The sequence below is a fragment of the Gymnodraco acuticeps genome, unplaced genomic scaffold (assembly GCF_902827175.1).
Source record: "Gymnodraco acuticeps unplaced genomic scaffold, fGymAcu1.1, whole genome shotgun sequence".
NCBI lineage: Eukaryota > Metazoa > Chordata > Actinopteri > Perciformes > Bathydraconidae > Gymnodraco > Gymnodraco acuticeps.
Window position 1 is genome coordinate 1757795 of NW_022992150.1, and position 14320 is coordinate 1772114.

Here is a 14320-nt window from a genome sequence, read left to right on the forward strand (position 1 = left end):
CTCGGGCTCCCTTCCGGTATAAATAGGAAGGAGGCCCGACAATCTGCTCCCTCTTTTCTTCAGCACACCGTTACTGAAGCGCAAGAGACACTTCAATTGCAGAGTAAAAATGAGTAACAATTGTGTGAGAGATTGTCCCTCATGTGAATCTGGGTTCATAATGAGTTATGACCAGCACGCAGTATGCGAATCCTGCCTGGGGTCAGAGCACGCTTACGCGGCTCTAAACCAGCAGGTAGCATGCACACACTGTGCCCGTCTCCCCTCGGGCGACAGGAAGCGGAGAGCGGACGCTCTTGCTGCTGCGGCCGAGGAGGACGATTGGCCCGTCCAGGCTTACGAGCCCGCGGACGGGGGCCGAGTGTCCCTGGGGCCGAGTGCCGGGCAGGAGTCCGACAACTCCTGCCCCGCCTCCCTCCACGGTTCACCGTTCGGTTCTCCCCTCCCTCCTCTCTGCCAGCCGAACATGCTTTCCCCCTCTCCGTCACCACAGCGCTACCGGCGATAGGTGGCATCCTAGGGGAACTGCCGGAGATCATACGCAAGGCGGCCGCCTGCAGAGATCTCCCCGTTCCCCTAGCTCAGGAGAGGTGTGCTCCGGACGACATAACCAGAGTTTTTTCGCGGGTACAGACGGTCAGGAGTGACCCGATCTGGCCACGTTTCCCGGCCATCAGGAGGTTCCAGGAGGGGGCAGCGGCGAACCCGAGGACCCTGAAGGCTCCGATGGCCACATTTGTTCCCCTCAAGGTGGAGGGGTTCACAGATGCTGGTTTCCCAACCACCCCTTCTCTGGAGCCGAGCTTGACGGCGTTTTTTGGGTAAGACAGGCCAACATAATCGCCGGACGGCGCCCTACGTTGAGCTCCCCCAGGGACCAGTAGGCTATGTCGCCGCCAGGCCGACCGGGTGCACCAGTGTGCCTTTCAGGCGGCGGCGAATAACATCGCGCTGCTCTCCAACTCGGTGGTGACACTGGTAGAGCAGTCCACCACCGAGGCAGAGGAAATCAGCAAGGCGGCCAGCACGGCGCTCACTCTGTGCGCGTCTGTCGCTGTCTCCTAGGCGAGGATTTCCACGTGGGTGACACAGATCCAGCGCCACCTCTGGCTGCAGCAGGCGTCTGTTACGGAGACGGCCAGAAAAGTGCTACTGGACGCTCCAATCAGCCCGGACGGGCTGTTCGAACCCCAGTTCCACACCATGGTGGAGTCCATGAAGACGGCCGCGGAACAGGCGGACGGCATTCGCCAGCATGTACAGCTGGCTCCAGCCTGCTGAGCGCCCACAGCGGCACCAACGCCCGCAGCAGCCGCAGCATCCACGCCGGCCACAGCAAGCGCCTCGGCATCAGACTCGCCCTTCGGCGGCTGCAGGGGCTCTGTCCCACGTCTCCGCTCCCCCGCCACCCCAGAGACAGGGTCTCCCGGCGGCGAGTCTAATGGGGCGTTTCCACTGCAGCGGGTAGCTCGCTTTAAGCGTGCCGAGCCGTGCAGGGCCCGTTTTTGGTTGCGTTTCCACTTGGCCTAGTACAATGGGGATAAGTGCATCCTCCCTTGCTCGCCTGCAGATGGTGCAAAATGCAGCAGCACGGCTACTAACTGGCACACGCAAATACGAGCACATTTCCCCCATTTTTTCTTCGCTCCACTGGCTGCCCGTTCATTTGAGGATTCATTCAGGATTGTTGCTTTTATTTGCTTTCAGTGGTCTATTGTTTTTATTATATGGCTGTTATATATTTTTTAATTATTACGTTTATTCTGCTTTGTTTTGTGTTTGTATCTTGTATTTTAAATGTATTTATATTATGTTGTGTGAGCTTATCTCTCTGTACAGCACTTTGGTCTGTAGGTTTTAAAGTGCTATATAAATAAAGTTTGGATTGGATTGGATGATGACAGCCGGAGTGAAACGCAGCGTGTGGAGGCTTCCTCGCAGCCCTTTCGCCTCACGGGCAGCGGCGGCGAGGGCAATGGCGTGGCTCGTCACCATGACGACCATTACAGCACATCACAGAGAAGCCAGAACGGGGGAATGAGCAGTATTCAGGCTGAGTGCCCCCAGCGCCACGGCGTCAGGGCTCGCTGCAGAAGCCTGCTGGTTTTAACCTATCGGTTAATAAACTGCAGAGCTCGCTAATTAAGTCGGCTGCCACTAATCTGTTGATTAAGTAGACAGCAGGGCTCGCTGCAGAAGCCTGCCGGTTTTAACCTCGGTTAATAACCTGCAGAGCTCGCAGCATTCCTTTTTCCGAGATACGCCTCCTATACACGGTTGTGATGCCCCTGTGGGTGCATCAGTAGATAGGGTGTGGCTGTTCTGTCTGTGCTGCATTGGCTCCAGTGATTGCACCGATTGCAGTAACTCAGGGCACCTGGGTCTGGTGCTCTGCAGCTATTTTAAAGCCTCTCTGCTCCTGTCTGCTCTCTCTCTCTGTTTTCCTGCAGGCACCCGGCTCTGATGAGTATAACCAATGTGTTGAATTGACCAGTGTTGTGCAAATAAACACCGTTACCTACCCGTTGACATGTTGTGTCTCCTTTTTGTTGTGGCCTTTTGAGCCAGGTCGCAACAAATGGGGGCTCGTCCAACGGGTTATTTATTTAAAAAGTTTGTGTAGTGCTCATTGAGCAGCTGATTCATTGTTGTGGTCCAGCTGTGTGCTGGCTCTGCGCTGCTATTTGGGGGACACATCATGTCTTTTGGGTTTCAGGATGCTTTAGTGTGTGACATGGCATCAGGTTTTGTGTGCCAATCAGAAGGTAAGATATTGCTGTTTGTTACGCTTTTGTAAAAGAGATTTTCCCCGCTAGGCTTAAGTGGCGTTTCCCCTTGGGTTCCGTCTGTTTTGTTTTTTTCATAGTGTTGTGGCGACGTGGTTGGTGTCAGCTGTTTTCGGACAGCTGTCTCGGGGGCACAACCGCGTGATTTCTTGGTGTTACCTGCGTGCAGGTCGCTCCATAAATCCGCCGGGTTCCAGTGCGTAATTACCCGCCGCAAGCCACATGAAGACTAGGTGAGATTAGGAAGATTTTGGTAAGGCAGTTAGGGGGGAATTCTCTGTTGGGTTTTGTCTTTTCGCCCAGGCGTGTTGACAGTTGAGTACTTTGCTTTCTGATTGGGTATAGGCAATATATTATGGCTTCTTTGTTAGCGTTTGTGGATGCGCCCTCAGTATCTTTCTTGGATGGTTGCCAGAAGGCGCAGTTGATCGAAATAGCAGAGCATTATGAAATTGCTGTTGTAGGGAGCAAGCGGAAACATGACATTAAAGCTGTCATCGTGTCATCTTTGTTTGAGCGGGGAGTGTTACAGAAGAGTGAGTCTGGTGTGGCAGGGGTCGGGCCAGTAGTGGTTCAGACAGCTGGTTTGACATTCGAACAGCAAAAGGAGCTTTTGGCCATGCAGTTTAATCAGGAGAGATTGCAGTTGGAGATGAAATTGGAGCAGGAGAGATTGCAGTTGCAGTTGAAGTTGGAGCAGGAGAAGTTGCAGTTGGAAATGAGGGGTCAGCAGCAGGAGGTAGAGAAGCGTTTAGAGGTGGAGAAGGTGCTGGAGGTGGAAAAGATGAAATGTGAGGTGGAACATGCTAGATTACGGCTGATGGGAGAGGGCAAGTTTTCTCCAGGGGAGGATGGTGGTGCTAGGTTAGCATCAGGCAGTGGCGATATAATTTCTTACTTGCGATTAGTGCCGAAGTTCAATGAGCGTGACCCGGACATTTTTTTCACTCTATTTGAACACATAGCAGAGGCAAGAAACTGGTCAGATTCGGACAGAGTGCTGTTACTTCAGTGTGTACTCACTGGGCGAGCACAGGAAGCCTATTCAGCTATTTGTGGCGAAAATACTTTGGACTATGATAGAGTAAAATCAGCGGTGTTGAAATCTTACGAACTGGTTCCTGAAGCGTATCGTCAAAGGTTCAGAAGTGGGGTCAAGGGAGATAAGCAGACACATGTGGAGTTTATCCGTGATTTAACTTCTCATTTTCAGCGGTGGTGCGCGGCAGCAAAGGTTGCAAGTTTTGACGGTCTTTGTGAGCTCATTGTCTTGGAACAATTTAAAAACATTCTCCCTCAGCGTGTGGCCACATATGTGAATGAACAGAAACCTCCCACCGCGTTTAGAGCTGCTGAATTAGCGGACGATTTTGTGTTGACACATAAGGGCAGTTTTGCGGAGAAATATTCTAGGGGTGATTGGAAACGTGGAGAAGACAATGGAGATGCCCGTGCAAAGTTTTCACCGGGCTCCTCCCGTAGATTTGCAGGAACAGGGCGACCCGAGGGGGCCAAAGTGGACCAATGTCACTATTGCAAAGGTGGAGGTCATTGGAAGGAGCAGTGTCCATTGCTGGAAACGAAGGGGAAGCCTCGTTTGTCACCACATGCTCCAGCCATGTGTTGTTCTGCCATGTTGGTTAAAAAGCCACAGGGTGTAGGATCGGGCATGGTGCCTGATAAGAAGCTGGTTTGTGCCGACTTGGATGTGGGTTCTGTTTTTGGGCCGTTCATAACGGAAGCCGTTGTGTCAATAGTTGGTAGTGACAAGTATGTTCCGATTAAGGTGTTGCGTGACACAGCAGCTAGATACTCATTTATTGTTGAGTCAGTGTTGCCTTTTTCGTCAGAGACAGAGACGGGGGATTTTGTGCTGATGAGGGGAATGGAGATGGGCTTGATTCCTGTGCGACGTCATACAGTAGTGCTGGATTGTGAGCTGCTACGGGGAGTTGTGTCTATCGGCGTGCGTCCCGCATTGCCACTTGATGGGGTACAGATGATTTTGGGCAACGATCTTGCTGGTTGTGTGGTGTGGGCAGGTGTGCCACCGCCTGTGGTGGTTTCCAGACCGTTGGCATCTGTAGAGCCAGATAAGAGTGGTTTGCAATTTCCAAGTGTGTCTCCTTTTTATACTATTACGCGTGTGCAGAGCCGTAGGATGTCTACTGACCTACCTGTTTCGGAGTCTGGAAAAAGTGGCCCAACACGGTCCTTTGACTTTCAGATCGAGACAAAGGTGAAGGAGAAGAAAGAGAGGAAACGCCGCAAAGCGAAGAAGAGGAGGCCGAAGGAGGTCAGCGCGCCCAAGAGGCCGATGAGCGCCTACATGCTGTGGCTCAACGCCAGCCAACCCAAGGAGGAGTGGGACATAAAGGCAGTGGAATCGAAGAAGCAGTACGAAATCGCAAGGCAAGAGCTCGAAGACAGAGGCGGAGGAGGAGCGTCCTCCAGTCCTAAGATGGAAAGTAAAAAGCTGGAGTTAAGAAGAAGGATGTTGGGTTGTCGTGGACCCCTTTGGGGCCCCGTCTTAAGGGGGGGGCTGTGATGCCCCTGTGGGTGCATCAGTAGATAGGGTGTGGCTGTTCTGTCTGTGCTGCATTGGCTCCAGTGATTGCACCGATTGCAGTAACTCAGGGCACCTGGGTCTGGTGCTCTGCAGCTATTTTAAAGCCTCTCTGCTCCTGTCTGCTCTCTCTCTCTGTTTTCCTGCAGGCACCCGGCTCTGATGAGTATAACCAATGTGTTGAATTGACCAGTGTTGTGCAAATAAACACCGTTACCTACCCGTTGACATGTTGTGTCTCCTTTTTGTTGTGGCCTTTTGAGCCAGGTCGCAACAACGGTCATAATAAACCCATGAGCGCCGTTATAACGCCTCATGTGGGCAGCACTGCACACACCTCCATCCATCCCCTGAGCGTGTACGCGCATCATGATGAGAGTCGGAGTGAGACGCAGCGTGTGGAGGCCCCCGCGCAGCCCTTTCGGTCCAAGCCCACCTTGGGTTGCCTCACGCCCTGTGTAAACCAGCTGCCTATAACCTGTCGGTTAATAGCCAGCAGGGCTCGTTGCTAAAGCCTGGTTTTAACCTGTCGGTTAATACATTTCAGAGCACCCTAATTAAGCCGGCTGCCACTAATCTGTTGATTATAAGACAGCAGGGCTCGTTGCAGAAGCCTGGTTTTAACCTGTTGGTTAATAAACTACAGAGCTCGCAGCGTTCCTCTGTCCGAGATACGCCTCGTACACACGGCCTTAATAAACCCATGAGCGCCGTTATAACGCCTCATGTGGGCAGCACTGCACACACCTCCATCCATCTCCTGAGCGTGTACACGCCTCATGATGAGAGTCGGAGGTTCCCCTTAAACTGTTATCAGCCAAAGTAGTACTACTTTTGGCTCTATCAGAGAAAAGGGTGAGTGATTTGTCTGCTCTCTCTGTGGCTCCGTCATGTCTCCGGATCCAAGGAGATGGCAGTTCATCTGTTTTAACCCGGCTTCATGCCTAAGGTCATCACAACTCTTTTAGGTCAAGAGTGATCACCCTGGCTGGCTTATTCCCCCCTCCTCACAGGTCGGAGGAAGAAGCCACGTCTCATCTCCTCTGTCCTGTGCGCGCGCTGTCCTGCTAGTGGCGCGCACAGCTGCCTTGCGCCATTCTCAGCGCCTGTTTGTGCACTATAGAGAGCGCTCGATCGAGCAGCCTCGGTCTGCACAACGGCTGTCACACTGGCTGTGTGAGGCTGTGTCACAGGCATATGTCTCCTCTGGGGTGGATCCCCCGGAGAACATCAATGCACACTCCACCAGAGGAATGTCCTCCTCCACGGCTTTGCACGGAAGAATGTCAGTGGAAGATATTTGCACTGCTGCATCTTGGTCTTCCCCCTGTTCATTTACTCAATTGTATTTGAGGGATGTCTCCCATTCCTCTCTGACACACCCTGTACGGAGTGCCTGGTCAGAGTGAGTGACGTCAGGGATCCAGCTGGGCGCTCTCCTGCCTGTCTGCACGCAGAGAGCTGCTGTTCCCCCTCTTTTTGTCGCTGGGCAAAGTATGACCTTCGTCTCTACTTTTTCACAGCGGCAGGTATGTATTGTTCCCAGCCTTCGTCCCCTCATAGAAAATATTCATGTTTTGCTATATTCCAGGGACGGCGATGCGCCATTACGCATTGCGCAATAGGCATGGGTTGTTATTGAGCAGGTGTGTCTGTGCTTCTAGTACCGGGCGGACCCAGTGGGGCGCAGACTACATCATGCTTCGCCCTTAACCCAATAGCGATAGCCTTAGAGGGCGAAGCCATATACGAAATAGAACTGAGGTTACCTACTGTAACCCCAGCTTCTATGAGTATTGGCGTAGCCCTCTAAGTGCTGGGCCCCACTGGCTCCACGAATAGCTGAAGAAAAGTTATTTTGTATGGGAGCAGATTGTCGGGCCTCCTTCCTATTTATACCGGAAGGGAGCCCGAGGGTGAAGCCCACCTTGCGGGTGGGCGTGGACTACAAGTGTTTCAGTGCTGCGCGGGTGCGCAGGGGGATTACCCAATAGCGATAGCCTTAGAGGGCTACGCCAATACTCATAGAAGCTGGAGTTACAGTAGGTAACTTCAGTTCTCCACTGGTTCTCCTCACACCACAGCTCCATTTCTCGCCGATGGCCGTTATTTCTTCTAATCCTTGGCTGATCCTGGTCTCTTGGACGCATAGCAGGCTCATAATTATAATCATATGCATTCGAATATATATTTTCAACCTCTTCTGTGTCAAAACTAGCATTGTGATCCATGTTTAATCATACGTTAGACCGGCCGCTCTCCCCCATGTTACGTCACACGCGGGAGGTCACGTGCGGAGTCTTTTTTATGCGGAAGTAAAAATGTCTTACTAAAACGCCGCCAGATGTCACTGTAGTGTATATTTCTGTAATTTTTTTTGAAAATCTAGTGTATTGATCATTTTCCTACACATTTATTCACTGGTGTGTCCAACCTGCAAGTTGCTCTTTAAGGTTTAAAACTGAAGAGATGATACAAAACAATTACATAAATAAATGTTGCTGAAAGTGAACATGAGTACTCAGCCCTACTCCACTGTGATCACAGTAAATGATTATTTAAAAAAGGAACATGTGAGCTCACCTGATTGGAGTTTGGGGAGGGATGAGTATGCCATCTTCATCTGGGAGGTTCTTCTTTGGCGTTCTCTCCACCTGTGATCTGAAAACAGGAGCCAATTATCAAACACGTTTCTTTAAACGATTTAAAGTGATGAACCAGACTGAATGATAATGGACATTACATCTCGACTTTAGGTGGCACAACAGTCTCATCTCTGTCAAAAAACAGCCGCCCATCGATGTCTCTGCTCTTGAGGTAGTGCTCTTCATATTGTTGGTTGATGTCATTTGCCTGTTGAAAAAGAAAAGGTTTACATTACTCTGCCTTCTGCCATTCTTTTGAACGGTTCTGCAGAACACAATGAATTGAAGAGAACTCCATTCAAAGTTATATTTTTGACAGTGTTAAATTATTGCTGCATTATCCATGCAGAAAACCACGACCTGCTGTATAAGACAATTCACTGTGGTAGAATTCCTAACTACTCTTTATTTTTTGATTGTTATCTTGAGTTCCCCAAAAGCATTACATTTCATTACCTAAATTAATGTTACAAATGGCCCAACTTTCAATTTATGTTTCCAATAATCCAGAACTATCATCGATCAGATTGATAACAGGATATGATTATTTGCATAAGACTCTAAATATTGCGCGCCACCTGTTAGTTACTGGGGTAATGTACCAGTAGAATAAATATATCTAATAACCATGATAGGAGGAGTGTGTTGGTGTGAGTAAACAGTAGCATCCTGTCTCCTTTGTTTTACAGCAGCATTATATGACACTGAGACAATATGAAAGGATCCCCCGTTTGAGTACACATTTTCCTGACACTATGTATGCGAAACCAAACATGTATGAGCCGTAAATAGAACCACCACCAGCTGTCAGACACTTACACGTTCAACACAGCGAGAGGGACAAGAGATAACAAATAGAAACAGTACATGAAAAGCAATTGCCCCTACCTGAGGAAAATCTGGAGATCTGGAAAGATCCAGAGAGTCCAGGAAAGCCGAGAAACTGGTCTGGTATACATTCTTCACCTGGGGATAGAATTAGAATAAAAAGGGGCAAATGAGAATAAATACACCCAGATCGAGGGACAAAGAAAGAAATGTGCCTGATGACTGTAAGGACAATACAAAGAGGGGGCTCTGACCTCTTCTGCGTTGCATTCATTCTCTTCGCACAAGGTTTTGAGGAGCTGAAAATCCACCTCTGGCTCCGGAGGTCGGGTTTTGACTTTGCTCTGGTTGCGGCGAGATGTTCGTGTCGGAGGGCTCTGAACTTTGCTGAGAGCCGATTCTGAGAGAAAAACATTGAAGGGCTTAGTAACTCCCTAGGGGCTGTACAAAAACAAGTCCTTTCATATCACAGAATGTCCAAAGTACAGTTTATGTTTTCCATTTTCTAAGGCCCAAAACCTTGAATAACAGAGATAATATTCTAAACAGATAAACTACTTCATTGTTAAACTATAGTATGATTTGCACATGCTTATAAGCAAACACCGAATTGGTATCACATGTCCATCCTTGGTACTAAGAGGAGGGATAATTATTTGACGTTTTTCTTTTCTGACTTTAAGACCGGTTTGTACGATGAGAAGTCAGAACAGATGATGACAAAAGACAAGAGGCTTAAGATGTGAATGAAGCTCACTGTAAAGAGGCTGCAGGAGGTCTGAAGGGCAGCGCTTGATGAATAACTCCAGTGTACAAAGCAGCAGCTGGAACGATATGACCAGGTCATCCTCCATCTGCAAGGCTCTTCCTGGAAACAGCAGAGATGCAGCACATGAGAAGCTGCATCACAATACTACCACTACCAATGAAAACAGACAGTGAGGAGAAACATTTTCACTTGAGCTCTACGGCTGAGCACAGACAGGAAGGAAGGATGGAAAGGAGAGGATGGAACACTTTGAAAAGTATTAAGTGTGGTAACAGCTTGATGCTACTTGTTTTTGTTGTTGTTAATGTGTTAACCTACCTTTGGCCAAAAGAAACATGGTCCAGCAACTCCGCGTGGTCTCCCTCTCCCTTTGAAAAGAGACACTTAACCATTAATCATAAACCTGAGTTACATCGTATTAACGCTGCAACAATTAATCTACTATTAATTTATCTCTAAAGTAAATTTTCATGCAAAAAAATGCAGCTTTCAGACCGTCAAATATGGAGATTTACTGTTTTTCCCTGTTTTATATTATATTTAACTGAATGTCTTATTAGGCCATATTAAACATGATGATCTTCAATTTTTCTGACATTTTACAAAATGATTCGTTAATAATAGATACAATCTTTAAGAAAAACAACGACAACACAAGAACAGACTAAACATGAAGTGTTATAAGTACACTTTACTCATGTGGGAAAGCAGTGTCAAACTTACTGGTCATCAGAAACCAAAGCAAAGATGTTCTTGCATGTTCTGAAAAACAGGGGGAAAAGGATGTTATCGATAACAACTCTCAACAGTTGGATCAGGCAGTTGTACTTTAAGTTTACTCACTTCTCGAACCGCTGGTAGAGAGCCAGCGTCACATCGTACTTTTTCTCCACTCGCGTTAGTGCTGAGTTCACTTTGGTGCTTATGGTATCCATGTTCACATCCAACTTCCTCACCAGATCCACAAACTGCTTTACACTACAAAAGAGAGTGAGAACAATTCATTGTATAAAACTGAACACAAAATTAGGAAGGAAAGTCTAAATATCAAACAAAGGGTTCAGATTTACTGCAAATCAATGAGAACAAATAAATAAATCTTCAGCATCGCGCCTCAGCTTCATCACAGCTTGCATTTGGACCATTGTGCAAAAAGCAACCATGCGTTATCCATTTACAGATTGCCATTTAAATGACTGATATAACATGCATTAATGTGTGTGAGTATTTGTCAACAACATGCATGTTGAGTACTTACTTCAGAATGACTGCTTTCAGAACCTGAGTTAAGGTGAAACAGGAGACATCCACGTCGATCCCCGACACAAACAGACAAGCTCCCCACACCCTTTTCTGAGTGTCCTGAAGTTATGTGAAAAAAGAACATTGTTAGAACTTATGTATAACGAAAAGCAATATTATTTGTATCACAGACACCATGCCATCCTATTCATATCATCCCGTCCTATTATCAGTGGGGTATTTCATCTGTTAGAACAAAGCAACCTCACCTTATATGTTATAATTCTATTAAGCAAAAACATCTTTGTTAAAGACTGTTTAAATGTACTGGTTAGAAATTAAACTGAAATAGAACTTGGACTGCGATAGTACCTTCATGTCTGATACTGTATTCAGATACTGTTTGAAAGGCAATACAATACAGTACCGTTTTTGAGTAGTACCACAGTTACTGTGGATAATCATAAACTTTTGTTTAAACATATTTGTAATGGTAAGGATCATTTGAGAGAGCTTTTGAATCAGTGACATCAAGAGGGGTTTGGTTGTGATGGCATGTTCATTTATCACTGCTGCAGTCTGAATGCTATAGTGGCCATTTCAATCTGACCAAACAGCATAGTACGCAGGATATTTGCTAATGTGTATTTTTCATCCAAAGTAATACATATCCACCTATGCCCATTACATCGCCTCAAAAGGACAACAGGATTATATCTTTACAAATCTGTCATATACATATATTACATTACATTACATTACATTTAGCTGACGCTTTTGTCCAAAGCGACTTACAATAAGTACATTCGACCAGGAAGACACAACCTTGAAGAAAACAGAATCATATAATCATATATCATATATAAATACATACAGCGATTTCCGCCATGGAGTCTTCAACAGATTTCCACAGCTTCCAGGCATGGTCACACAGCAGGTCTGTCACATGAAGGCTCTTACAAAGAGTAACAAATTCAGCGTCCTTGTCTCTGTGTCTGGAGGAGGAAGAAAACAAAATCACAGTTTCAGCATCATGCTGCCCATATGCAGAAGTGGAAGACGTATTCCTATCTTGTACTCTAGTGAAAGTGGAAATACCACATTCTAGGAATACTCTGTTATTGTAAAAATCTTGCATTGCAAATGTTACTCGAGTGAAAGTACAATGAAAGTAAAGTTAAAAGTACTCATTATGCAGATTGGCCCATTGTACTATAAATATATTATATGTTTCGATTATAGTTATTGATGCATTAATGGGTTTATCACAGCTGGTAAACATGGAGCTAATTGTACTTGCTTTGTATATGGCAGGGTAGCATGTGGATTCGCTCCAGTTGTAAATGATGTCTAATTGAAGTGCTGATTATAACAGCGGTCAAGCCAGCCTCCACTCGGGAAAACCTGGTCAAGCCAGCCGGCATGTGATATTGCGGTGCACGAATATCCTATGCATTACGGTAGTCCTGGAAAAACTGCCTTCTAAATAAAAGCGCTTACTCGGTCAATAACAAATACACCTCAATAACATAACAAACATATTCAATTAAGAAATATGTACTTTATAATGTGATCAATAATTATTTAAAACAAACTACGTATAACTACCACATTATAAATGAGTGAATGTAAAACTTAAGGAGTTTCAAAAATAAAAGACCTTTGAAATCTCTATTGTATGAGCCATCATCCCTCTGTTTTTAGATAAGAATAAAACAAAAACTCTCCAGTATCAAAGACTAATTTCACTTCAGGGTGATAGCAGGACACCCCATCCAGTCACTCAGAAGAAATCAGGACATTCTGATGTAGAGTTTCAAAATGAAAGACCTTTGAAGTCTCATATATGAGCTATCATCCCTCTGTTTTTAGATAAGAATAAAACAAAAACTGTCCAGTATCACATACTAATATTACTCCAGGGTGCTAGTCACTCAGAGGAAATCAGGACAATCTGATGTACAATTTCAAAATAAGATCTTTTTAAAACAGAGGGATGATAGCTCATATATGAGACTTCAAAGGTATTTCATTTTGAAACTCTACATCAGATTGTCCTGATTTCCTCTGAGTGACTAGATGGGGTGTCCTGCTATCACCCTGAAGTGAAATAAGTACTTGATACTGGAGGGTTTTTGTTTTATTCTTATCTAAAAACAGAGGGATGATAGCTAAAATGAGACTTCAAAGGTCTTTTATTTTGAAACTGTACATCAGATTGTCCCGATATTCTCTGAGTGACGAGATGGGGTGTCATGCTATCGCCCTGAAGTGAAATAAGTATTTGATACTGGAGGGTTTTTGTTTTATTCTTATCTAAAAACAGAGGGATGATAGCTCATATATGAGACTTCAAAGGTCTTTTATTTTGAAACTCTCTAAGTTTTACATTCACTCAGTTATAATCTGGTAGTTATACGTAGTTTGTCTTACATTATTATTGACCACATTAGGCCTATATAGTACATATTTTAATATGTTTGGTATAATTGTTATTGACCGAGTAAGCACTTTTATTTTGAAGGCAGTTTTTCCAAGCCGCTACCGTAATGCATAGGATATTCGCGCACCGCAAAACAACGCGGATGCTGGCTTGACTGTGTTTTCCGAAGTGGAGGTTGGCTTGACCGCAGTTGATTATATATTAAAAATCTTTAAACCCAATATGCAAAGTAGTTAAAGGTACAACATACATGTAGTGGAGTAAAAGTACACTTTTAACCTCTGAATTGTAGTGCAGTAGAAGTACAAAGTAGCACACAATTAAAATAATAGCATATCTAAATTGTACTTAAGTAGTATATTTGAGCGAATGAATTTAGTGACTTTACACCACTGCTGATATGACAACAACATCCCTGACTGCTAGTCCAACTCTGTCCCAGACTCAGATGTGTGTGTGTTTGTAGTAACTGTTATATCTCATTTCTCACGTGTGACTGTAGAGTCTTTGTGTATCAAAACAAAGACGTTAAAGCTGTACATGCATGACTTTGTTTGAAGGAGCTAGCTAGTGAGCTGACGGTTAATAACACTTAAGCTAGCTAGCAAGGGTAAAACACAAACAGCCTAACATTAAGATACAATGTAAACAAATGTAACTTAATGAACAATTAATTCGCGGTCTGTTGAATAACTCAAAACAACTTCTCTTACTTTTTAACAGATAACTCTGGGCTGTCCTTCTTGTCAGGAGAGACACTTTCAGCACTCTTCAGCTCCTTGCTATGTGTCGTCCCCGTGTTGCGTTTTTTAGGTGGCATCTTTGTGTCCGTTTTACGAACAGACTAATATAATATATATATTTTTTAAATAATAATTTCTTAAAGGCAACAAATGAGCTTCACTACGTTTAAAGCCCACTGCACAAGTTCCGTGGCAACAATACAACAATACCCACAGGCTGACTGGCTTCCTGAAACCGTGGTGAAGAGGGTGTTCGTTTTGTTTCACCGGAGTGCGCGGCGGTGTGCCATGGCGGGCG

The 14320-nt window shown here is 45.7% G+C and overlaps 1 protein-coding gene across 1 annotated transcript in view; it reads right to left on the reverse strand.

The window, feature by feature from the left end:
• Positions 1-14282, reverse strand: part of rb1 (retinoblastoma 1) — a 28551-nt gene extending 14269 nt beyond the window's left edge. The window contains exons 1-11 of the mRNA XM_034204124.1: positions 13993-14282; positions 11711-11831; positions 10853-10956; positions 10438-10572; positions 10318-10356; positions 9913-9962; positions 9583-9693; positions 9080-9225; positions 8886-8963; positions 8096-8205; positions 7936-8013 (exon numbers count right to left, since the gene is read on the reverse strand). Of these exons, the coding sequence (XP_034060015.1) occupies positions 7936-8013; positions 8096-8205; positions 8886-8963; positions 9080-9225; positions 9583-9693; positions 9913-9962; positions 10318-10356; positions 10438-10572; positions 10853-10956; positions 11711-11831; positions 13993-14099 (1079 nt within the window). The 5' untranslated portion in view covers positions 14100-14282. The remainder of the gene's footprint in view (positions 1-7935; positions 8014-8095; positions 8206-8885; positions 8964-9079; positions 9226-9582; positions 9694-9912; positions 9963-10317; positions 10357-10437; positions 10573-10852; positions 10957-11710; positions 11832-13992) is intronic.
• Positions 14283-14320: the final 38 nt, after the last annotated feature.